The sequence below is a fragment of the Planococcus citri genome, chromosome 1, assembly GCF_950023065.1.
Source record: "Planococcus citri chromosome 1, ihPlaCitr1.1, whole genome shotgun sequence".
Taxonomy (NCBI): Eukaryota; Metazoa; Arthropoda; class Insecta; order Hemiptera; family Pseudococcidae; genus Planococcus; species Planococcus citri.
In genome coordinates this window covers 78239228-78265997 of record NC_088677.1, presented here as the reverse complement: position 1 = coordinate 78265997, position 26770 = coordinate 78239228, and the positions used below count along the sequence as shown (strand labels likewise).

The 26770-nt window shown below is 37.6% G+C and overlaps 2 protein-coding genes and 1 long non-coding RNA gene across 4 annotated transcripts; 2 read left to right on the top strand and 1 right to left on the bottom strand.

Annotated features, from left to right (window-relative positions):
• Positions 1-2467: 2467 nt before the first annotated feature.
• On the bottom strand, positions 2468-5034 carry LOC135833997 (uncharacterized). Of its 2 annotated transcripts, none has more exons than XM_065347843.1 (2): positions 4737-5034; positions 2468-4637 (listed from the first exon to the last, which is right to left on the bottom strand). In XM_065347843.1, exon 2 carries the CDS (start codon positions 4580-4582, stop codon positions 2594-2596), a length of 1989 nt encoding a protein of 662 aa, XP_065203915.1. In that variant the 5' UTR covers positions 4583-4637; positions 4737-5034; the 3' UTR covers positions 2468-2593. The 2 variants fall into 2 exon arrangements, with proteins under 2 accessions (XP_065203915.1, XP_065203907.1); XM_065347835.1 differs by having other exon boundaries at positions 4741-5034.
• A 6320-nt stretch (positions 5035-11354) lies between these two features.
• On the top strand, positions 11355-13945 carry LOC135833973 (uncharacterized). The gene is made up of 2 exons (XM_065347806.1): positions 11355-11573; positions 11651-13945. The coding sequence occupies exon 2, from the start codon at positions 11696-11698 to the stop codon at positions 13688-13690; it is 1995 nt and encodes a 664-aa protein (XP_065203878.1). The 5' UTR covers positions 11355-11573; positions 11651-11695; the 3' UTR covers positions 13691-13945.
• An 8066-nt stretch (positions 13946-22011) lies between these two features.
• LOC135833984 (uncharacterized) lies at positions 22012-22691 on the top strand. Its single transcript, XR_010556608.1, has 2 exons — positions 22012-22312; positions 22420-22691. It is a non-coding gene; the product is annotated as an uncharacterized LOC135833984 (long non-coding RNA).
• The last annotated feature ends 4079 nt before the right edge of the window (positions 22692-26770 follow it).

The following is a 26770-nucleotide window of genomic DNA, read 5'->3' as shown; positions in this document are numbered from 1 at the left end:
GCAATCATGTGAGAATAGAAAGTTAGTCTGCTCCTATCTAGCAATAATTTAGTTCAATTGACGTTGATATTTGCCCAAATAGGTCCCTAAACTACACTTGCTCGCGATTGGTATTCGAAGTGACCTATTTACCTGTTATTCTATCTTCAGACGCGATGTTACGGAAATAAAAGCAACACAATTACAGAAGAACTGTTTAATGTAAACTTTAATTAACACGATACAACGCACAACTTATTTACTAAAGCGAATTCGCGATGAAAAGTACCCATTAACTTATCTGATAAACTGAGACCCTAATTAACGTTCCCAGCTCGCCTATGCCCTACCGCAATGCAACGCATACTTTGACGAACTAGGCTGATTTCATGTTGGACTGGTCCCAAGCTAGAGAATATTACGTGAAGGAGAGATCCCCTCCTAGTATTAATTTCCCTTCCTCCTACCTCGGAATATGGGCCACATTTGCTATCACACATGAATCAAACCTACCAGTAATTTGTTGTAGAGTTGTGTTGATCGGTGTCGAAAAAAATTCTCAATTCCTCAAAATTTCAGTTTTGATGTCGACTCCCAGACAAAACCTGCATAAAAATATCGCCCCCCCCCCTCAGCACCAAAACAAATAAAATAAATTGGCCAAACTTGAAACTGCGAGGAAATGTTTCTAATTTGTAGGCAAGTATGTAGGTATTTCAATTTTTGTATTTTTCTGATTTTTTGAACAAATTTTTGAATTTAAAAAATATTAAGAAACCGATCAAATAGTTCACTAACATGCACTGAAATCGTTTAACGGGAGCTATAGTTCGTTTAGACAGATTTTATAATATTTTTTTAGGAAATTGAAATTTCAAAAAAATTCTCGAGGCTTCGAGGATTTTTCGAATTTTTAATTCAGTGAAATTCCCGGAGAAAAATGCCAACGGTTTTGAACTCGCCATAAACTAATTATGAAAAACATGAAGTGTTTGAGTGCTGAGCCAAGTGTGGCAAATTAGGATTATTTTCGGGAAAATCGTGGTTTTTTGCTATCAAAAGTTGCGGACTTTTATCCTTCTACTAAGCGCTTGAAGATTGATGCTTCGCGATGAAAATTACAATTTCTCATCATTTTTACAGAACTTTTCCAACATTAAAAATTGTTTGTAAAAAACCAATGTTCAGGTGGCAGAAATACCCCAATTACCTACATCATTTTCATTTTTCGCGATCGTTTCGATCACATTTTCAAAATTCGTACTTTTCTACTCATTTTAGAGAATGGAAAAAAAAATCAAACAACAAAACTGAATTATAAAGTTTGATCAAAATAATAGTTGAAAGTGTAGTAATCGGGGTGTTTCGACGTGCTGAATTCGAATCCAGCGTTCGTTTTTCACGAAAGGAATTTTAAATAGTGGTAAACTGCAAACTGAACCTGAAAAAGGCTAAACTAAAACTAAAGACTGAAAAGTGAAAAGCAAAACTGAAATTTAAGCAGCTCATTTTTTCTCACGTCACAATTTCCCAAATAGGTACCTTTTCCGAATTTGATGGAAAAATAAGTTGAACTAAAACTGAAAGTGAAAAAAGCAAAACTGAGACCGAAATGTAAAGAGTTTCGTTAATTTTTAGCTTAAAGCAGCACTTCGAAAATTACTGGTAAAAAGTGATACTTTTTTGTAGTTTTTATCGAAAAAATAATAATTAAGACCTTTTTGCAGTTTTCGTCGAAAAAATGAAATTTTTTTGTAATTTTTGGATACTTAGTTGAAAAACTATTTAATATTTTTGAATGGGTACGTTAGCAAAAAGCGAGACTTTAACCATTCCAGCAAAAAGGTAAGTTTTTTTCGCAATTTTTGGTGACAATACTACATTTTTGGAAAATTTTTGAAAAAAATTGGGACTTTGCAATTTTGACAAAAACCCAAGTTTTTTGATTTGTACTCGTAACGCTAAAGAGGCAATGTAACCAAATGAAAAATGATGCAAAGTGCGTGAATTACTTTTAAAAAGACTTACTTACAATATTTTTAAAAAAATTGATTTTTTTTCAAATACTCAACTTTCAGTAATTTTATGAACTAACCACTATACATCTTACAAGCCATCGAACCGGCCATCATAACACCAAAATTATTCTTCCGAGTTCTCGACCAAAAAATGCCACAAAGACAGGATTTACGATTTTGTAGAAGCTGAATTTCACTTCAAATTTTTACACAGCAATTTTTTCAAAATTAGACCCCTTCATCCACCACGACAATGGTAATTCTAGAATGCTCGAAACTGTCACTAATTTGTTCATCAGTTTTAATCAGCGTTCAATTTTAGTTTCAAAAACTCAAATCGAATTTTTGGATGTTAGCTCCTTGATAAGGATTTTTCTTCGTTCAATTCAAACAATTTTCTACTCGTTGTGATACTCCTCTGCAAGCAGATAACAATAAAACGAATTCGAAATAATTAAAAAATGCCACAATCCTTCAAAAAGAGATCTTATTGTATGCAATTAACAAAAAAAAAAAAAAAATGAACAAGAATTAATAATTAAAAAAATGAAAAAATTATTATGAAAACCAGTTTCAATTTCAAGAATTACACAATTTTACGAACGAGGAACGAAAATCTTTAATTCATCGCGAAACCGTTGTTTAAAATTGTCAATTTCTTCGTCATCTTGATTGAAATACCACATCAAAAAATAATGCAGCTTTTTAGGAAATTTACTCGGTTTTCCACCGCCAACTCCACTATTACGTCTCTTTTTCAGCTTCGATTGCACGATATTACGAAAAACATCATCCACCGGTAACGATTGCTTGAATCTGGTAACTTGGTCTTCGTTACCCAACAACCACATCAAAACTCTCCGTACATCATCCGTGTTAACGAGCTGAACAGTACGAAACCAACCAGCAATCAGCTGCTCTTTGAAATAATCGTATAAACGGGTCTTCAGTGGCTCGATGACCGGTTGCTGCGAAACAAAAGTATCAACGAATTTCATCAGAAGAGCGAAGTCACCTTCGCGAATAAATTTGAATAAAAACTGTTCGGTCATAGGAGACGTAATGAATGTGCTTTTAAATTCAACGCGAGCATCGTTCCTTTCGAAAGCATCATCGATGAACTCGTTCAGCGATTTGAATTCGTAATAGAGCTGGAAGCCGACAGTCGAAACGAGATTTTCACGTAGTAATCGTTGTTTCAGCTGTCTTCTTTTTTGCTCGTCGGGGCAGCAAAAGTCTAAATACTCGTTTAATTTATCGATACGACCTTCTTTCAGGGACGTGATGCAATAATAATCGAAGTTTTCGTACTTGCACATGATGTCGTTTTTAAATACACGTATTTCGTGTTCGTTTCGAAAGCACAAGTTCATCATTTCGAGTAAATCTTCGACTTCGGCGTTACGGATCAAAGCGCACCAATGCTTGTGCCAAAATGCGTTTCTCTCTTCGAAAGTCACATCGTGTAATACTGTGATCAGAAATTTCATTCGTCTCGGTTTCGATCGCTCAATTCGCGAACTCGATCTGAGAAACGATGACTCTTCGGATAACAAATCATCAAATACCGGTTGTTTCATATGTCGAGGAGCACTATACCATATTTCACGACAAAGTTTCAACCATTCTTCAACGAAGTCACCCTCAGCCTCTATCGACAGCAGGTCCATAATCAGTTTATGGAATTGATCTTCACTCATCTGGTTTCTAATATACATCCAAGTAGGAAGAACGGCGTATCGTCTCGAATCACACATCAAAAGCCTGAATATCAAACCAGGAGCACGTTCAGTGATGAACTCTTCCAGTTGATGTTCGCTCAATTGTGGTAAAATGAACCTAGCGAATAATTCGACGCATCTCTCATATATAACGACAGCTGTTCGTGAGCGTCCTTCTACAGGAAACCGATTCCAAAAATACTCCACCGATGACAGGTTATCCAATGGATCTAAATTGAACACACCGTAAATAGATAAATTATAATACGAGTATGGATTACACGAATGGGCTGGCATATGGTTCGCCCAGTAGAACAATTGTGGACAAGCTCGAACAGAATTTTCACCCAAACGCATCTTCGTCGTGCTGACAGAAGGCCAAATCCGTTTGATATCATCTTCGAAATAATACAAACAAGCGATCGCGAATTTCTCCTCGTCAGAGAATCGATCGCACTGCAGCATTCTTCGGGCTGTGCGGACGTAATTAATAGCGCCATTCCAGTCCCATGCAAAATCGTGGAAACGACGTAATATGTTATTAAAACATCTATGCTTGTTAATTTCCGGCGAGATGAAAACTTTATTAGCACAGTGATACCGTAGCCATTTCTCGATCGATTTTCTAAACGTGACTATATAATTAGACAGTGTATTGTAAATTGTCGATGGCATATCAGGGATTAGATTCTTCAGCTGGATGTGTTCAGTCAAATTGAATTCATCCGGATTAATGTTACTTTCGAAGTATGTGTCGATTTCCCTTCGCCACAGTCTTACTACTATTACGATAGATGAGATTTGTTTCAGTGTGATGGGGCTCGGATAGGCCAGATCGTATACTTCGGATACGGTTTCAGTCATGTTATGTTATTCGTCGACTCGGTGCTCGGTCATGAATTCAATTCGAGCGAAAAATCTAGAATCACAAACGTTAAAATATTACTACAGTAGAACTTGACAGCAGCTACGAGCTTGCATCTGGCTATTTCGAGTGAATTATGCGAATTTTACATACTTACTATTCGAACCACCGATGTACTTGAATCAAAGTGAGATCCTTTCAAGATTCAAGCACGAACCAGCTAAACCAAAAATTGAATTATCCGCCAGAAAAACTTGCACTTGAATTTTGGAAGCGAATCAAGCTTTCACGAATGGTATTCATCGACTCATCGACTGCGTTTATGTTTTTCACGTCAGATCGAAACATCGAAAAAAATTATTTTGAAAGGACAACAGTAGTTATAATGCAATAGCATTAGCTTATTACAAAATTACAACAGTTGCTTTTGACAACTGATAACTAGTGATAAGCAAGGTAAATAAAACACCGATGCTCGACTCGCGTCTAAAATGCATAACGTGAGCAAGTTTATCGAGTGTCTCCGTATGCCTCCGGGTCTCATCGTTTGGACTTGGATTTTTAAATTGAATTAAATCAACTTTATTTTTGATTGACCGAAAATTGTTTTCGTTTAAATGTAACAGATTATTTCTGTTATGAATCTCTTGAATCTAATTATAAAGAGCATCTAAGTACACATTATAGCCAGTATCGATGATAATGGACAATATCTGTTCTACGTAGTACCGGTAGAGATAGAAAATAATAATTTACCAGATTCTTGAATTAGGTAGGTAGTAGTAGGTACCTATAAATTATAAATTTTCGAAAACTTCAGTCCTCACTCCACTCAAGCCTGTTGGTATTTCTTTTTCAAAATCAAACCTTCTAAAAATCTACATATTGATCAAACTCAAAAAAAAAATATTTAAATCCAAAACTATAATCCTCACACAGTCCAGGAAAAGTAGCATTCCATTGGGAAAAGTGAGGTAGAAAGCTGAATTTTGGTATACTGGTCCATTTTTTTGTGCTGAACACGAATCCGATGAGTCCCCGATCGTCCCTGGTGAGTGTTCTCCCCTATTGTGGATCTAAGCCCCCCAAAACCAGTTTTTGCACTTTTCTCCCCCGCATTGCATTTTAGCGAAAAATGAGGTTAAATACAAGAATCTGATATATCAACTTCACTTCTACCCTCAAGGGGGGTGGAGCAGGAACCATTCAAATGTGAGGGGTTCTCTAAAAAACACAAAAGGGCTATCGGCGCATAGGAGGGGTGAAATGGGCCCCGAGAGCGTTCGGGTTGATATCAGCATTGAAAGTGGGTACCATCGAGAAACTACCCCGTGAAAAATTTCAGGTCCACACCACCTCCCCTTTTTGCGGAACACCCCCCTTTTTTGAAATTTCAGTAACACTTTTCTCAGCCCCATTTCAACCGATTTTGAAAATTTTTCTGGAAGTGATGTATATCCTCAGTAGGTATCCCCACAAAAATTTTCAACCCCCTCTCCTCATATTTACCTCTCACAATGGCGTTTTTTTCATTTTTTTATGACTATTAACAATCAAGATTGCGAGCTACAATTTTGTAAACACGTTTTTTGGATGTATTTTTGGCCCCCAAACATCATATACTATATTAGAAATTTTTGCTTTGGTGCGCCGTGGTGAAAACTTGGAATAATGTATCTTAGAGGGGTGGAGGGGTGAAATGGGAATTTTGAAAAAAATAACTATCAATGAGTAGGGTATCGTTTTCATATGATTCGATACCGCTGAGCACGAATATGACCTCAGATTTTCTGCTACACTCACCTACCCTCTCTACAGACCCCCTCACCCACCCCCATTTTTCACGATTTTTGAAATGAAGTTACTTTGATGATGTTGGTTTCATTGCTATGGGAAAATTACATAGGTTCATTGTTATTGTTCAGAAAAATTCTCGTAGACTAAGCTACAGCACATGGCTTCCCCTTGAGGGGGGTGGACCCTCGAATTTTTTTCCACGCAGAAAATGTGATTTTTTATGTAGGTAGTCATTGAATTATAAAATACATAGTCAATACTCATACATACTCAAGTTACAGTTATCATGAATAATTATTATGCCACATATGCTCCGCATACTTATACAGTGCAGTACGCATACAGATTTGTTGCGTTTTCTGCGTGGAATAAAATTCAAGGGTGTACCCCCCTCGAGGGGGAGCCATGTGCTGTAGCTTATTCTACGAGAAATTTCATGTACAATAACAATGAACTTATGTAATTTTCCCATAGCAATGAAACCAACATCATCAAAGTAACTTCATTTCAAAAATCGTGAAAAATGGGGGGGGGGCTGAGGGGGTCCTGGAGAGGACTACGTGATTGTAGCAGAAAATCTGAGGTCATATTCGTGCTCAGCGGTATCGAATCATATGAAAACGACACCAATGTCATCAAAATAACTTTATTTCGAAAATTCGTGGAAATTGAGGGGGGCTGAGGGGGTCTGTAGGTGAGTGTAGCAGAAAATCTGAAGTCATATTCGTGCTCAGCGGTATCGAATCATATGAAAACGACACCAATGTCATCAAAATAACTTTATTTCGAAAATTGTGAAAATTGAGGGGGCTGAGGAGCTCTGGAGGGGACTAGGTGAGTGTTACAGAAAATCTGAGGTCATATTCGTGCTCAGCGGTGTCGAATCATATGAAAACGATACCCTACTCATTGATAGTTATTTTTTTCAAAATTCCCATTTCACCCCCCACCCCTCTAAGATACATTATTCCAAGTTTTCACCACGGCGCACCAAAGCAAAAATTTCTAATATAGTATATGATGTTTGGAGGCCAAAAATACATCCAAAAAACGTGTTTACAAAATTGTAGCTCGCAATCTTGATTGTTAATAGTCATAAAAAAATGAAAAAAACGCCATTGTGAGGGGTAAATATGAGGGGAGGGGGTTGAAAATTTTTGTGGGGATACCTACTGAGGATATACATCACTTCCAGAAAAATTTTCAAAATCGGTTGAAATGGGGCTGAGAAAAGTGTTACTGAAATTTCAAAAAAGGGGGGTGTTCCGCAAAAAGGGGAGGTGGTGTGGACCTGAAATTTTTCACGGGGTAGTTTCTCGATGGTACCCACTTTCAATGCTGATATCAACCCGAACGCTCTCGGGGCCCATTTCACCCCTCCTATGCGCCGATAGCCCTTTTGTGTTTTTTAGAGAACCCCTCACATTTGAATGGTTCCTGCTCCACCCCCCTTGAGGGTAGAAGTGAAGTTGATATACCAGATTCTTGTATCTAACCTCATTTTTCGCTAAAATGCAATGCGGGGGAGAAAATTGCAAAAAACTGGTTTTGGGGGGCTTAGATCCACAATAGGGGAGAACGCTCACCAGGGACGACCGAGGACTCATCGGATTCGTGTTCAGCACAAAAAAATGGACTAGTATACCAACATTCAGCTTTCTACCTCACTTTTCCCAATGACCCTTTTTTTCATCTAATTTTCCTGGACTAACATAAAAAAAATATTTTTTTACTTCTCGAAACACGAAATTTTGAGAGCTTTTGCTCTCACTTTGTCCGTGCTTTTTTGCTTATATCTTTCATGGAACTGAAATATCTAAAAAAAAAAATCATTCAAATTCTGAAATTTTCAAGACAAAAATTTTTTTTTCATTTTATCAAAATGTGAATTTTTAAAAGCTTTTTCCCTCGCTACGCTCGAGCTAATTTGTTTGTTTTTTTTTTTATTGCAAAATTAAAAATAATTCCATGTTTGAGGCTTCTAAAATTACCTGAATATTAGGTAGGTATTTGGCAAAACTGTCTTCTTATCTTTTATTTCACAAACAACACTCACTCGCCTTTTTTTTGTTCGGAAAAACTGGTATTTTTTACCTCAAGGCTCGAATCAGTCGGAAAATATTTAATTGCCCCTCTCTCCAGAGAATGCTTAGTTTTCGACCCTGCTTTTGCAGAGAATGGTTCAAAAATTTTGAAATTTTCACAGAAAAAAGTTTTTTTTTTTTCGATTTTTCAATTTTTTTCCTTTCAATTTTTTGCCTTTCAATTTTTTTCCTTGAATCTTCAAAAGTTTTTTTCAGGTTGAAACTTTTGAAGTCTTGACACAGTATCAAAGAGATTTTTTTTTGAAAAAAATCACTAGGTACTTCACTACCTTTTTCACCACCTGTCTTCAACCAAATTTTTAGAAAATTCTCCACTCGGTTCCCACTCCCCCACCAAAAAAATTAACAAAATCAAATTTTTCATAGGAAAATTTTTAAAAGAATAGAAATTGAAAGAAAATTTGTATGCAAAGTATTTCTTAATTTCAATCAATTAGGTTCATTTTTACACTTTTTAGACCACCTTTTTGAAAATCTGACATTTCCTAAATAACCCAAGGCCCCAGAACAACCTGAAACCACCTCCAATCGCCTCACCATATCAGAACTGGGGTACTAAGTGAATTTCATTTCAACAACTCAATTGGGTAAAATGTTGCGGAAATTTCAATTTTCGAAAATCTGCAAGTATGCTCTAGAACTACCTTTCAAAATGGTTCGAAACCACTTCCAATCGATTTGGAGGGTCAAAAACAGAGCACACAACAAATTTCAGCTTTCTTGGTCTATTTGGTAAAATTTTGTTTTTCCCCCCATTTCTCCCCAAGTTCGATTTTCTAAAAAATTCATTAAAAATCAAAATCGTTTGCGAACTCAAAAAGGGTATTCCACGGTAAGATAGGCGAAATGGCCCTGTTCCCAGATTTGGAAAATTATGATGGATTATTGTTGGGTACCTCCAATGAAAATTTTTGAACGGAATTTCCGCCCCCCAACCCACCCCCTTGGTCTGTATAGCCAAAAAACGCGTTTTTACGAGAAAAATTCGGTATCCATGAGTTGTGGGGAGAAAATTTTGGTACCGCGTGGAATGTGTAGGGGAAGCATGGGTCTTTTAACACGATTTTTTTCAAAATTTTTTACCATAGTGGTGGGGGTGAAATTGACAAAAGAAAACTTTGAACTGCCACAGCTCCGGAGTATATGGGTAATCCAAAAAACTGTTTTCGCCAAAATGTGTCTTTTTACTAGTACTTTCTTACTACCAATCCATAAGGGGGGGGGGTGGGAGCAAAAAAATTCCAACTTCGAAAATAAGGACCACCCTAGGGCAGGTGCCATAATACCTCATCTCTTGACTTTGCTGCAAAGAGGCGGCGTGTGCGGGCGGGTAGCTCAGTAGATGAGCGTTTTGACAACCTTGTGAACACATTTTCTAGGCTAAAATTTGACGCTAAACATTTTTGTTCCATGTATTTTTTGCATATTCCACATTATTTTGCAAAAAAACGCGAAAAACGCGTATTTTCCAGGGTTTTTTTGCAAATATGACCATTTTGCAGACAGAATTTCGATTTTATGGATTGGTAGTAAGAAAGTACTAGTAAAAAGATACATTTTGGCGAAAACAGTTTTTTGGATTACCCATAAACCCATATACTCCGGAGCTGTGGCGGTTCGAAGTTTTCTTTTGTCAATTTCACCCCCACCACTATGGTAAAAATTTTTGAAAAAAATCGTGTTAAAAGACCCATGCTACCCCTACACATTCCACGCGGTACCAAATTTTCTCCCCACAACTCATGGATACAGAATTTTTCTCGTAAAAACGCGTTTTTTGGCTATACAGACCAAGGGGGGTGGGTTGGGGGCGGAAATTCCGCTCAAAAATTTTCATTGGAGGTACCCAACAATAATCCATCATAATTTTCCAAATCTGGGAACAGGGCCATTTCACCTATCTTACCGTGGAATACCCTTTGATCTGTTTTCAAATTCGTATTCGGAAAATTAGATCAACTCGATTCAAACCTGATGGACAATTATTTCAGCTGATTTTCAAATTCCGTGATTTTGTTTTTTTTTTCATTTGTCATTGAAAATAACAAGTTGTCACTGGTGTAGAAGTGACTTACGTAACTTTTTTCATAAGGATTATAGAATTACTTACGTATTCTCACACGCGAGTTCGTATTCTATCATGTTTGGAAGGAAATTTGTACTCACCTGAAACAAAGAAAAATAAAGGTGGATTAGTTAGTTATAAAGTTATTGATCAATCAACAGATATATGAAAATAATAATAGTCTAAAGCCAAAGTAAAAGTTCTGACGATCTCCATGTTCAATGAAGAGCCAGAAATAAAGTATAGGTAGGTACCTGTTATTGAAAATTGTAAAATTGATTATGAAAATCACTTAAAAATATCAAGAATTGATTGGAAATTCTCAAAATTGAATGATGATTTGTCAGAACTGCAGAATAACTGTCGTAAAATTTGTCAAATTGGCCCCCACCCCGCCCACCCAAATAAAAATTATCAGAAGTTGATTACTTGATCATGATATCAAAGGCGAGACGTTTTGCCAATTACCTACACTCCTACAGGTAACAAAAAGTGATACCTACTCTTAACTGATTTTTGAAATATTTTCAACAAGAAACGAAAAACTGAAACTAAAACTGATCGAGAATTGAAAATTGAAACTGAAAAATGTAAAACTGAAACTGAAATGCAAAAGTTTTGTCATCATTGATCCGTGGGTGGTGGAAGAACTAGAAAGGTGCATGTAGTTATTTATAGTTTCAGTTTCGGTTCCGTCATTCTCCATGCAAGTTCCTTTCCTACCCCAAACCGGTTCTTTCAGAGATCCAGACGATTCCAGTTCCTCCAGCCTCCAGGTTACTAGGTATTGATCTTAGGTATAGGTATTGATAAGAGATAAAGATAGAAGCTTTTCGGCGATATGTAAATAAGGAAGTTTAATTTACTCCTAGATGAAAATATGAGTTTCACTCCTAGAAACTGAGGCAAATACCTACCTGAAGAATTTTACGTTTTCCAGCGATTTCACTCCTTTGTCTAACAGCTGCTTTCGTAAACAACAAGTAATTCTGCCGGCTCATTTGGATATCAATCAATTTGATGGTACGTAAGATTAACACATCAATACAAGATCAAGTTCTGTTGCATCGTTCTAAGCATTTTATTAAATTTTCCTCCAGGAGTGAACTGCCACCCATAATCATATCAAGAATATACTCTACACCATGACTGAACCGATATCAGTGTACGACCTGACCTATCCCAGCCCTATCACCCTGAAAGAAATCTCATCCATCGTAGTTGCTGTGGAATTATGGCGAGATGAAATCTGCGTTCATCTCGAAAGTAAGCGTTTACACGAATTGGATTTTAAGAAAGATACCAGGCTGGAAAATAAGATTCCCAATTTGCCATCGGTAATTTACAATTTACTCGAAGGATATGTCGACACATTCAGAAAATCAATCACGAAATGGCAGAAATATCATTACCGTAATGTATTCGATGATAGTGGTTCGATGAACGTTTTAAGCCGATTCCATGATTTTGCATGGGACTGGGATGGCGCCATTCACGAAGAGCGCACAGCCAAACGAATGATGTTGTGCGATCGATTCACTGAAGACGAGAAATTCAAAATCGCTTGTTTGTACTGCTTCGAAGATGATATCAAACAGATTTGGCCATCTGTCAGCCAGACGAAGGATTCAAATGGAAATAATTTTCGAACTTGTCCTCAACAGTACTACTGGATCTGCTATCTTAGAAACGAATTGCACAAAATTCCTAATCCATATAATGAGCCTATTGACAATTTCATGATTTTTAGTTTGTGTGAGTTTAATTGTAAATCCAGAAACCATTCATCTGTTATGTATTTTTGGAATCGTTTACCATCTGGCAGCTGGTCACCAATAGTCTACGAATTCCTCTATCGGCGAGTGGTATTCGTTAGGTTTATTTTACCAAAACTAAACAACCATCAACTCGACATTCTCGTCGCCAAATACGGCGCTTATTTGGTGGAGTTTCTGTTGAAATTTGCATCAACCATAGTCCATGTACTTCCAACTTGGACGTACATTCGAAGCAGGATCGATATAAGCAATTTTTCGCGTCTTATTGATCAACTGCTATGCGCAGAAGCTATTGGCGGCAATCATCTACATTCTAGAAGTGTTGTGTATTTGTTCGACGAGATATGGAAGAGTGCTCCGCATCATTTCAAACGATCGGTTTTGGATGATGCGCTACACGATGATCGATTCTTTCGCTTGAGACATATGAGACTAGGGGCCAGTAGAGGAATGAAATTTTTCATCACAGTATTGCGAGATGCTACTTTTGAAGAGAGAGACGAATTTTGGCATTTAAATTGGCACGATTTGATCTTTTGCGCGCCTGTCGAAGATTTTGTTGTCATGATGGAATTGTCTTTTCAAAATGAAAATGAAATTACTTCGTTTAAAGAAACCCTTATGACTATATATGAAAATATCGTGGGAGGGTGCGCCTCGTTGCTGAAACACGGTTTGTTCGAAGAATTGAATGACTTTTTGTCTGTTTGCTACCTCGATGAGCAAAAAAGAACCGAGTTGAAACGGCGATTGTTGAGGTCGAATTATGTCGGAGAAAATTCTGTATTCACGCGTACCGTAGTTAGAAAAAGAAAATTGCTGAATGAGTTCATCGACGATGCTTTTCAAGATACTGCTGATCTCGGCGTTGAATTTAGAAACCAATTAACATCATCTCCTGTAACCCAAAACTGTTTACTCGAATGTATTCGCTGTGGCGGCTTCGTTATGGTGATGGAATTCGTCGACGTTTTTTATCCAGATGAACAAATTGTAATGACTCTGAAAAAACGTTTTTTTGAGCATTTCAAAGAGCATCTCATTGCTGGTAATATTCTGAACCTGGATAGTAATAATCTACATGCATTTCTTATTTGGTTGTTGGGTAACGAAGACGAAGTCATCAGATTCAAGCAATCAATACCTATTGAGCGAGTTTTTCGTACTATGATGCAAATTGAGTGGAGAAGTGAAGCAGAATATGTTGATGATGATTTTAAGCCGCAATTTCCTGAGAACGTGGATCAATTTTTAATATGGTATTTTAACAAGGATGAAGAAGAAATTGAGATGTTTACAAAGCTATTTCTAAATAATGAATTCAAGTCTTTCCTTCCTAGAAAACGTAGAAAAATTGTGTAGATACCATAGCTGGGTCTAATTCTTGAAATCAAAAATTAGGTATCTCTTGTTATCTATACTAATTAAGCTTGTCAAATTGATATCGTTTACTTGTTTGGTGTTTTCATTCTTACTGCATTTGCATTTGCGATTCTTATAATCGTAATTATTGTACATATGTAGTTAGGTACTGATTTTCAAGTAGTAGGTAAGTATGTAATAATACATTGTATCATTTGTATCAAATGCTCGTAATAAACGTAGGTATGCAATAAAACTCAGCATGATAATGAAATGAAATTTTGATTTTTTTCATAATACCTACTTACCTATCTAACACAATTTTTTTTTTGAAAAAAATCACTACTTTTTTCACTAAACCTTTAAACCTTTCTTTCAACCAAACGTTTAAAAAAATCAAATTTTTTATAGGAAAATACTCAAGAAATCGAACTTAGAAGAGAATTTGAACTCAAAGTAGGTATTTTTTAAAATCAATCAATTTTTTCAATAATTTGAAGGGTTTTGTTGTGCGTTTGAATTTTTAAATATTTTTTTCACTGCCTTTTTGACTAAATTCACTACGTTTTCACTACTCACACAACCCATTTTTAAAATCACTAGGTACTTTTTCACCAATTGTTGGATAATACCCTGTTTTTTGAAGAAAAAAAATGCCGCTTAAGTTGATTTGGACAGTTTTTAGACCACTTAGAAAATCTTAAAGGCTATAGGTGGATAAGTATGGCGAATTTGCCCACGAAAGCTTCAGGGTTGATATTTGCATGGAAGGTGGATACCCTTGAGCACCTTCCGTCACGAAAGTTTCAGACCCCCGACCCCCCCCCCCCCCCGTTTTTGAGAAACCCCCTCATTTATGAAATTACAACAGACATATTTTTCTCAGCCCCATGTGAACCGATTTTTTCAATTTTTTGGTATGTTGTAAACATCCATAAGAGGTATCCCCACCAAAATTTTCACGCCCCTCCCCCATATTTCCTCCCCAAAATGACGTTTTTTAGCTTTGTTTGCCCGTTTTAGCAATGATCATGATTCTGCACAAAAATGGGAATAGCATTTTTAAAAGTGTTTTCGACCCCCAAAAAACATACATTTTTTTTCCAAAAAAAATTTTTGGTGGGTCGTGGTCAAAAATTGAAAAAACTAACAGAGGGGGTAAAAATGAATTCTGGTGTAAATTATTGTTTTTGGTAAACGAGGTGTCGTTTCCATATGAATTGAACCCCCCGAACACGAATATGACGTCCAATTTAATGCTACCCTCAACCACACCCCTCCAGTGCCTCTGCCCCCACCTCAATTTTAACTATTATACTAAAAATTAAGCTATATAATAATATTGGTGTCGTTCTCATATGAATCAAACACCCCGAACACGAATATGCAGTCAAATTTTATGCTATCCTAATCCACGCCCCTCAGGCGCCTCTGCCCACAACTAAATTTTTACTATACTGAAAGTTGAGCTATTTTCATAATAGTTATGTCGTTTTCATATGAATCAAACACCCCGAACACGATAAGACGTCCAATTTAGCTCTACCTTCATCCACACTCCTCCAGTGCCTCTGCCCCCACTTCAATTTATACAATTTTAAAAGTTTTGATATTTTCATAATGTTGGTGTCGTTTCCATATGAATCAAACCCTCCAAACACGAATATGACATCCAATTTTATGCTACCCTCATCCACACCCCTCCGGTGCCTCTGCCCCCACCTCAATTTTTACTGTATTAAAGGTTGAGCTATTTTCATAATGTTGGTGTCATTTTCATATGACTCGAATACCCCGAACACGAATATTACGTCCCATTTAATGCTACCCTCAGCCACATCCCTCCAGTGCCTCTGCCCCACCTCAATTTTTACTATTATATTAAAAATTGAGCTATATAATAATATTGGTGTCGTTTTCATATAAATCAAACACCCCTAACATGAATATGAAGTCCAATTTAGGTCTACCCGCATCTATCCCCTTCCAGGCTACAGCCAGCTCCTCGAGAATGTTGAAGTTTGACCATTGCGATGTCGTTGAGCTTTCAACCTTCGCGAAACATACCTTTAATAGTAATTCATTTGATTTGAAGTAATTATTGGTCGAGGATTGATCGGAGTTAGCTAAAAAATTTATTGTTTAGGTGGGGGAAGGCACTGTAGGGGTGTGAATGAGGGTAGCGTAAAATTGGATGTCATATTCGTGTTCGGAGGGTTTGATTCATATGGAAACGACACCAACATTATGAAAATATCAAAACTTTTAAAATAGTATAAATTGAAGTGGGGGCAGAGGCACTGGAGGGGTGTGGATGAAGCTAGAGCGAAATTGGACGTCTTATCGTGTTCGGGGTGTTTGATTCATATGAAAACGACACTAATATTATGAAAATAGCTTAACTTTCAGTATAGTAAAAATTTAGTTGGGGGCAGAGGCGCCTGAGGGGCGTGGATGAGGATAGCATAAAATCGTGTTCGGGGTGTTTGATTCATATGAGAACGACACCAATATTATTATATAGCTTAATTTTTAATATAATGGTTAAAATTGAGGTGGGGGCAGAGGCACTGGAGGGGTGTGGTTGAGGGTAGCATTAAATTGGACGTCATATTCGTGTTCGGGGGGTTCAATTCATATGGAAACGACACCTCGTTTATCAAAAACAATAATTTACACCAGAATTCATTTTTACCCCCTTTGTTAGTTTTTTCAATTTTTGACCACGACCCACCAAAAAAATGTTTTGAAAAAAAATATATGTTTTTTGGGGGTTGAAAACACATTTAAAAATGCTATTCCCATTTTTGTGCAGAATCATGATCATTGCTAAAACGGGCAAACAAAGCTAAAAAAGTAAAAAACGTCATTTTGGGGAGGAAATATGGGGGGGAGGGGGTGAAAATTTTGGTGGGGATACCTCTTATGGATGTTTACAACATACCAAAAAATTGAAAAATCGGTTCACATGGGGCTGAGAAAAAAATTTCTATTGTAATTTCATAAAAGAGGGGGTTTCTCAAAAACGGGGGGGGGGGGTTGGGGGTCTGAAACTTCCGTGACGGAAGGTGCTCAAGGGTATCCACCTTCCATGAAAATATCAACCCTGAAGCTCTCGGGGGCAAATTCGCCATACTTATCCACCTATAGCCTTTCTAAAATATATCCGAAAGGCTCCAGAACAGTCTGAAACACTGAAACCACCTCCAACCGACTCATCGGCATATTAAAAATGAGGTGGGTACTAACTAGTACTAACAATAAGTTAATTTCATTTCAACACCTCAATTGGGTAAAATGTTGTGGAAATTTCAATTTTCAAAATTCTGCAAGGCCGCAAGGGGGTGCTCACTGCTCAAGGAACTACCACTCAAAATGGTTCGAACCAGTTTCCAATCGGTTTTGGCGGGTCAAAAACCGAGCACACGACAAATTTCAGCTCTCCTGGTCTATTTGGTAAAATTATAACTTTTTCCCCCATTTTTGGCCCAAGTTTGATTTTCTACAATATTCGTTAGAATTCAAAATCGTTTGCGAACTCAAAAATTTGATCTGCTGTTTCCAAATTCGTATTCGGAAAATTAGATCACCTCGATTCAAACCTGATGGACAATTATTTCAGCTGATTTTCAAATTCCGTGATTTTAGAATTTTTTTTGATTTGTCATTGAAAATAATAGGTCACTGGTGTAGAAGTGACTTACGTAGCTTTTCTCATAAGGATTATAAAATTACTTACGAATTCTCATACGCGAGTGTTCTTAATTATATCATTTTTGGAAGGAAATTTGCACTCACCTGAAACAAAGAAAAATTAAGGTGGATTAGTTAGTTATAAAATTAAATTATTGATCAATCAACAGATAATGAATATGAGATAATAATAGTCGAAGTTAACGAAATGCTCTATGGGTAAGATGATTTTTAGGCGCCAAAATTTCAAAATTTTCATTTGGGGGGGGGCATAAGTGGAGGTGTCGATAAGTTCACCAAATATGGCCTTGTGATACATCAAAATAATATATGTTTTTTGGGCCGCAGAATTCAATTATGGAATTATTTTTCACATCACTCGTTCTCCCGACTCGCAGCTGCTGCTTTAAAGCTCAGCAAAAGCTCAAAAGTTCATAATTTTTCTGAACTATTGGCCGTGAAAACTGATGGCTCAAATTGGTGCCTAATTATAGCATTATTCACGCTGAATCCGAATATGTAGGGGTATGTATACTAACTTTTGAGACCACTCCCACCTCTTGGACCAGAGCTGGGGCGACTCGGAGTCGCGTAGAAGAGTCGCGGGGAGTCGCAATGGTGCGACTCAGAGTCGGACTCTTTTGAAACTCTTTAATTAAATGAGTCGCAATTTTGAGGAGTCTGACTCTTTTTTTTGACTCTTGCGACTTCCAAAATAATCACAAAAATTATTACCATGATATAATACGGCACTTATGCGTAAAAAAAGGTGAGATTTCAGTCGCAGAGGCCCGCATAAGGATCAATTGCACCCCCTGCCAATCCTCCGGGACAAATTTTCTCTTAAAGAGGAGTCCTAAGGTAAGGAACATTTGTTTGTAGCCCTTTTCCTCAAAAAGAAAGTGGCCCTACTTCTACTTATAAAATGGCGGCCATTTTGATTGACAGGTCGACAGGTCAGCCGAAACCGCTGATTTTGCGTTCTAATATAGGATTTGCATGAAATTTTTTAACCCGTACAAAGGTAAATCTAAAGAGCAGGCAAAAATTCATCACCTGTCAAAATTTCAAGTGCTAAAGTGACTTTCTCGATTTTCGGTGAATTTTCAAAAATCAAATTTTGACCAAAGTGTGGGGAAAAAATCAAAATTTTACCAAATTAACCTAGAAAGCTGAAATTTGGGATATACCCTATTTTTGACCTGCCAAATCGATTGAAAACTGTTTTAACCCGTTTTGAGCAGTTCTGAAGCTTCCAACAGATTTTTAAAAATCGAAATTCCCACATCATGAAATATCAGAAATGGAGATGGAAAGCAGAAATTCATTCCGCAAACTAATTTCATTTCATTACCAAGTCGACTGCAAGTAAATTTGAAGTCGTTTTGGAGTCTCCAGCGATTTTTTAAAAATTACTGAAGCCTCCAGTTGATTTTTGAAACTTTAAAATTTCCCCAAAACTTTATCAAATGGAGATGGAAAGCAAAAATTAACTCTGCACTCCAATTTTAACACCCTCTGTAGACGACTTCAGGTGGGTTCAAGTCATTCTGGAGCCTCCAGTGACTTTTTGAAAGGTTTCATATCATGTTTGAGAAAATTGAAATTTTCAAAAAGTAGCTGGAAGCTTCAAAACCACTTGAAACCACTGTGCAGTCGACTTCATTGTATTTAAATTAGTTTGCAGAATAAATTTCAGCTTGCTTACCCCATTTGATGAAATGTGAAAAATTCAAATTTCAAAAATCTGGTGGAGGCTCCAGTAATTTTCAAAAACTCAAAAAGTCGCTGCAAGCTCCGAAATGACTTGAACCCAGCGGAAATCGTCTTCAGAGGGTGTTAAAAGTGAAGTGCAGAGTTAATTTTAGCTTTCCATCTCCATTTGATGAAATTTTGAGGAAATTTCAAGTTTCAAAAATCTACTGGAGCCTCCAATAATTTTCAAAAAATCGCTGGAGACTCCAAAACGACTTCAAATTCACCTGCAGTCGACTTCGTAGAGAATTGAAATTAGAGAGGGGCAGGGGTGATCTCGATTTTCACAATGTCATAATTTATTCTATTACATGGAGGGTTATACTAGCTTTTCATTGTACTTTTTTCTGAAAAACCAATTTTCAGAGGCCTCATCCCCCATTCCCATGGTCGGAGGGGAAAAAGTTGGCGAACAAAATTTCTAGGAAATATCGAATCATATTAAAACGACACCAATGTCATCAAAATATCTTCATTTCAAAAATAGTGAAAATTGAGGGGGGCTGAGGGACTCTGGAGAAGAATAGGTGAGCGTAGCAGAAAATCTGAGGTCATATTCGTGCTCAGCGGTATTGAATCATATGAAAACGATACCCTACTCATTAATAGTTATTTTCCCCAATATTCCCATTTCACCCCTCACCCCCCTGAGATACATTATTCCAAGTATTCACCACGGCGCACCAAAGCAAAAATTTCTAATATAGTATAAGATGTTTGTGGGCCAAAAATACATCCAAAAAACGTGTTTCTAAAATCGTACCTCGCAATCTTCAATGTTAATAGGCATAAAAAAATGAAAAAAACGCGTTTTTGAGGGATAAATATGAGGGGAGAAGGTTGAAAATTTTTGTGGGGATACCTACTAAGGATATACATAACTTTGATATAGTGTGATACGGAATGATCAGGAATAGAGAGGGAGATAATTCTCCCTCCTAAGGTGGTGAGATTTGAATAATTCCCAATGGGGAGAATTATTGATTTTTTCCTAGATAGCTCAGTTGGTAGAAAGATCATTCTAAATCCACTACACACATAGTATGTTGTGAAGGAATATTATTGAATACTCTATACAACAAGTTAGATGATTTATTAAAACGTATTTACACTTAAGCAACAAAGTACATATATCTCACAATACAGGGTTGCCTAAGTTCCGTTTTAAGGCAGAATAATACATATTCTAAAATAGGTACCTTCAATGCAGCTAAATTATATACATCGTAACATTATACTTAATTGATAATATTACGATAAGCAACTCAGATACATGTTTAATACAAGATGTAGTCATGCATTACTCCATTATTTACAAATTAGGTAGGTACTTAAACCTCCAGTTACATACATACCTATCTTCACTGATTAATTGATGAAGTTAATTAATCTAGTTGTTTGGGTGAGGGAATTTCACCACTTACCATCGACACTGTTCACATTCTCCATTCTTTCAGGGGCTCTACTAATACCAAGAGCATCATGGAATCCTTAAGTAAGAGAAGTAAACACATAATACTTTGCTTAATTCACATATGTCCGGATTCATAGTGAATTACCAAAAAAGTCCCATTATGCGATCTAGGGATCAACATAACGTTAAAAACAAATTATTTTATCCACATGTGAGGTGGGTTATGCTATAAGACTCTAGGTATGGAAGTCGCGGGCCTTCCATCTACCTTAAATTACATTCACGCGACGAGGAACTAGCAACGGCCGTATACCAAAACCAAGTGAGGATTTGCCGCCAAAATAGCTTGTTATATAGGCATAAATCTTCTTCTTCTACATCACGTGGTACTTTTGGCGCGATTGCTATGTACACATATAGGTAGTAAATCATACTCATAGCCCTATCTGCGGCTATAAATGTCATAAAGAGCGCGAGCCGCGAACCTACCTCACATGGGAGGGGAAGGGGTGCAGCCGCATACCTGGTTACGTAAAGACGATCATTGTACACTCCACAATCTCCGGTCGTTGACTCGAACCCTCTCCTAACTAATAAGAAGGATTCAGTCAATACGTCATCAATGGAATGTACAATGAACCAAGCGTAATTCTATTCATAAATACACATGTTGCCGAATATTTTCAATATAGGGAGGAGATCTTATAAGCACTACCTACGGCAGTGGGGCCAATCTACCCTATGTCAACTTCCAGAAAACTTTTCAAAATCGGTTGAAATGGGGCTGAGAAAAGTGTTATGGAAATTTCAAAAAAGGGGGGTTCCCCAGAAAGGGGAGGTGGCGTGGATCTGAAATTTTTCACGCGGTAGTTTCTCGATGGTACCCACCTTCCATGCTAGTATCAACCCGAACGCTCTCGGAAGCCATTTCACCCCTCCTATGCGACAATAGCTTTTTTGTGTTTTTTAGAAAACTCCTCTCATTTGAATGGTTCTAGCCCCACCCCCCTTCGGGGTAGAAGGAAAGTTGATATATCACTAGATCGGAAATTTGGCGTAGAATAAAAAAGTACTGAACTGTTTTTGACGTAAAATCAACCCCTGAGGAGAAAACTGCGAAAAACCCATTTCGGGGGGGTTTAGCCACCCATAAAAAAATTAGCAAGAGGGATACGGGGTGGTAACTCTTAGGAATTATTCAGGGGGTCACCCTCGACAATTTCCCGCCAAAAAATCTTTGCTAGGTAAAATTTTTTTTAAATGCTAATTCTCTTGTACATATTATTATTGGGAGATTTTTGAGATTTTTTACAAAGCAGCGATAATTTTTCAACAAGAAAGGAGAAGTTGAAAAAGAAGAAAAAAGTAAAACTGAAATTGAAATGCAAAACTGCAAAAGATTTGCCATCACTGATCAGTGATCAGTGTTAAAAGTGAAGAACTATGTGGTTTCGTAGTTTCGGTTTCAGTTCCGTCTTTCTCCATGCAAGTCGTTCCTACTCCAAACCGAACCGGTTTTTCCAAACGATTCCAGTTCCTCCAATTGATAAGAGATAATGATACATAGAAGCTCTTCGGCAATTTTATGTATGTAAATAAGTTTAATTGATTCCTAGGCATACTTAAATGAACGTTTTCCAGAAATTTCAAGCCTTTGTCTAATCATCATCGAGTCGTATAACCGCTCGTGGTGGTATAAGCTTCTGTAAAAACCAAGTAGGTAATTCTGTCGGCTCATTTGGATATCAATCAATTTGATGGTAGGTAAGATTAACACATTTTTAATTAGTATTATCGTCATAGCAATACGTATACATGATCAAGTTCTGTGGCATCGTTCTGAGTATTTTATTAAATTTTCCTCCAGGAGTGAACTGCCACCCGTAATCCATATCAAGAATATACTCTACACCATGACTGAACCGATATCAGTGTACGACCTCACCTATCCCAGCCCTATCACTCTGAAAGAAATCTCATCCATCGTAGTTGCTGTGGAATTATGGCGAGAAGAAATCTGCGTTCATCTCGAAAGTAAGCGTTTACACGAATTGGATTTCAAGAAAGATACCAGGCTGGAAAAGGTCCATTTCCCCAGAACGACCACTTTCAGGTAGGGGGGTGAAAGTGGTGTCAATTGTTTGTGCTTCGTTTGTGTTCTTTTGTGCACTTCCTCTTTTTTTTTGTGCTCCCCCCCATGCCCCTCAATTTTTAAAAAAACATTTTGGTCGAAATGGTCGACCTAGGGAAATGAAAATCGATGAAATCGACCACTTTGCATTAGGAGGGTGAAAGTGGGGTCAATCGTTTGTGCTTCGTTTGTGCTCTTTTGTGCACGTACTCTTCTTTTTTGTGCTCCCCCTTGCCCTCAATTTTTGAAAAATCGTAGTGGTCGGCCTGGGGAAATGAAAATCGACCACTTTGCGTTAGGGGGGTGAAAATGGTGTCAATCGTTTGTGCTTGGTTTGTGCTCTTTTGTGCACGTACTCTTTTTTTTGTGCTCCCTCCCTTCCATCTTTTTTTGAAAAATCATTTTGGTCAGCCTGTGTAAATGAAAATGGACCACGTTGTGTTAGAGGGGTAAAAATCGTGTCAATCGTTTGTGCTTCGTTTGTGCTTTTTTATGCACGTACCTACTCTTTTTTTTGTTCCCCCCTCCTCTCAATTTTTGAAAAACCGTCTTGGATCGATTACAGGGTGTTAGTCCAGTAAAATTTGCATCGAATAGGGAAAATCGAGGTGGCAAGCTGATTTTTGGTCTATTGGTCCATTTCGATGTCCTAAAAATGAATCCGAGGAGTCCCCCACTGTCCCGGGTGAGCTTCCCCCAAATTGTGGATCTTAGCCCCCCAAAATCGATTTTTGACCAAAACCTCAAAAAATATGGACTCTAGCGCAAAAATGGTTGGAACAAAATATGTTGTTCTACGTCAAATTTTCTATCAGATGAGCCATTGATCGATTTTCCAAACCCAAGTGGGGTGGACCAACGGCACTTCGAACATAAGGTGGTTTGGAGTAGCGCCATAACGTTGATGTTTAATGATCGTAATATTTTTAATCATTCAAAAATGGCATGGGGGGGGGGGTTCTCTTTGTTTTTCTCAAGTGCAGAGTGGACCACAGCGCCACTCCTCCCCCACCCCCTCACCATTCAGTTATTTGCCGATATACATACATGAGGTGAATTGAAATGCACTAAAACATGTAAAAACATCGAATGGAATGTTTATACGAGTTTCAAACGCCAATTTGAGCGTAGTGTGACCAATTCTCCACCTTTGTAGATCCCAAGCCCTCCAAAAATTTTTTCCTACCCATCCTCTGTAATATTGGTCCAGTTGGAAAAATTCTGCAATTGTCATGTCCTAGTTCAGGTACCTACATTTAATTTTAAATCAAAGTACAGCTTAACACAGGGATGAGGCCAAGGATCCAAAACCCGAAAAAGCCACGATTATTTCCTTGAAGCCCGAATGTCCAAGCCCCAAAACCTTAAAAACTGTAACCTACAAAGCCCTGGCCCAAAGCTCAAAACCTTTTCCTCTGAAAAGCAAGCCCAGAATGTGAGCCCCGAAACCCAAACTGTGATCAGGGCTTTTTGGGGCTTGTAAATTTTGTAAATTTCTATTGTAATTACCGTTCTTTGCATCTCAAAAGTCAAAAATGATGATTTTCAAAAAAAAAAAGTTTACAACTTCCGCAAGAAGTTTAATATTCCAACTTTCAAGGGGTTTTTGGTACATTATTTATATTCCCAAGCCTAGAACGTGAGCCCCGAAACCCAAACTGTGATCAGGGCTTTTCAGGGCTTGTGTGAATTTTGTAAATTTCTATTGTAATTTAATTACCGTTCAGTGCATCTCAATAGTCAAAAAAGATCATTTTCAAGAAAAAATTCAGAACTTCAGCAAAAAGTTTAATATTTTAAGGGGTTTTTGGTATTTTGGTACAGTAGGTATATATATTCTGTAGGTAGTTCATTGTTATTTGAAAAATAACACTTGAAAATATAAAAAATTTGGACAGTAATTAAAAACTACAAAAAAATTCAATTCTGATTTTAAAAAAGCAGTTCCATTCAAATAATTTTGAAAAAAGCAATCGGAATCTGCCCTTAAAATGTTATTTTTTTTCAACAGAAAATCAAAATAAGATTTTACTTTATTCTTCACTAAAATTGCAATTTCAAGCCCCAAAAAGCCCCGGAAAGCCCTGAACACTTCATTCAAGCCCTGGACACTGAGCCCTGAAACCTAAACCCAAAGTTTCCTGGGCCCAAATCCAAGCCCAAGACCTAATAAATTTTTGATTGAAAGCCCAAGCCCCGGGACCCAAAACCTGAAAAAAAAATCGTTCGGAGCATCACCCCTGGCTTAACATCAGCCCCTCCCCCCTCCCACATACATTTTTTTTGTATTCATTACTTGTAATTGAGGTCACTCGTTCGGTAACTGCAACATTTGTGTGGTGGGTGAGGAGGGGTATTTTCAACTTTGAATGATTTGATGTCATAATTTATTTTACTACACCTGAGTGAGGTCAAAAATGATTTAAGGAACATTGTACGAGTATTTCATAATTATCTATCATGACTCGTAAGTCGTATTCAAAAATGAAAAATTCACATATTTGGTTGACTGCAAAGCCTTACTTACGAGGCTGAATTCCCCAATTTGGGGAAAGCTCATCCGGGACAGGTGGGTACACCCTAGGGTTAGTGTTCTTGGTATAAAAATAGGACAATGTACCAAAATTCGCGTGCCCCTGAGAGTTTCCCAATGGCCCCATTTTTTTCACCGATTTTCTTGGGCTATTAAATTACGTTCATATGGGCTTCAATTGTACAGAACAGAAGGAAAAAATGTGAGCGGGTGGAGGGAGAGGCTGATGTTAAGCTGTACTTTGATTTAAAATTAAATGTACATGAACTAGGACATGACAATTGAAGAATTTTTCCAACTGGACCAATATTACAGAGGATGGGTAGGAAAAAATTTTTGGAGGGCTTGGGATCTACAAAAAATATTACGATCATTATTAAACATCAACGTTATGGCGCTCCATGGCTCATCTGATAGAAAATTTGACGTAGAACAACATATTTTGTTCCAACCATTTTTGCGCTAGAGTCCATATTTTTTGAGGTTTTGGTCAAAAATCGATTTTGGGGGGCTAAGATCCACAATTTGGGGGAAGCTCACCCGGGACAGTGGGGGACTCCTCGGATTCATTTTTAGGACATCGAAATGGACCAATAGACCAAAAATCAGCTTGCCACCTCGATTTTCCCTATTCGATGCAAATTTTACTGGACTAACACCCTGTAATCGATCCAAGACGGTTTTTCAAAAATTGAGAGGAGGGGGGAACAAAAAAAAGAGTAGGTACGTGCATAAAAAAGCACAAACGAAGCACAAACGATTGACACGATTTTTACCCCTCTAACACAACGTGGTCCATTTTCATTTACACAGGCTGACCAAAATGATTTTTCAAAAAAAGATGGAAGGGAGGGAGCACAAAAAAAAGAGTACGTGCACAAAAGAGCACAAACCAAGCACAAACGATTGACACCATTTTCACCCCCCTAACGCAAAGTGGTCGATTTTCATTTCCCCAGGCCGACCACTACGATTTTTCAAAAATTGAGGGCAAGGGGGAGCACAAAAAAGAAGAGTACGTGCACAAAAGAGCACAAACGAAGCACAAACGATTGACCCCACTTTCACCCTCCTAATGCAAAGTGGTCGATTTCATCGATTTTCATTTCCCTAGGTCGACCATTTCGACCAAAATGTTTTTTTAAAAATTGAGGGGCATGGGGGGGAGCACAAAAAAAAAGAGGAAGTGCACAAAAGAACACAAACGAAGCACAAACAATTGACACCACTTTCACCCCCCTACCTGAAAGTGGTCGTTCTGGGGAAATGGACCTGGCTGGAAAATAAGATTCCCAATTTGCCATCGGTAATTTACAATTTACTCGAAGGATATGTCGACACATTCAGAAAATCAATCACGAATTGGCAGCTAATATTTCGTAGCCGTACTGTAGTCGATGATAGTGGTACGATGAACGTTTTAAGCCGATTCCATGATTTTGCATGGGACTGGGATGGCACCATTCACGAAGAGCGTACAGCCAAACGAATGATGTTAAGTGATCGATTCACTGAAGACGAGAAATTCAAGATCGCTTGTTTGTACTGCTTCGA

Excerpts from the sequence above, each read along its gene's own strand:
- LOC135833997 (XM_065347843.1), bottom strand. The coding sequence starts at position 4,582 with ATGACTGAAACCGTATCCGAAGTATACGATCTGGCCTATCCGAGCCCC.
- LOC135833973 (XM_065347806.1), top strand. The coding sequence starts at position 11,696 with ATGACTGAACCGATATCAGTGTACGACCTGACCTATCCCAGCCCTATC.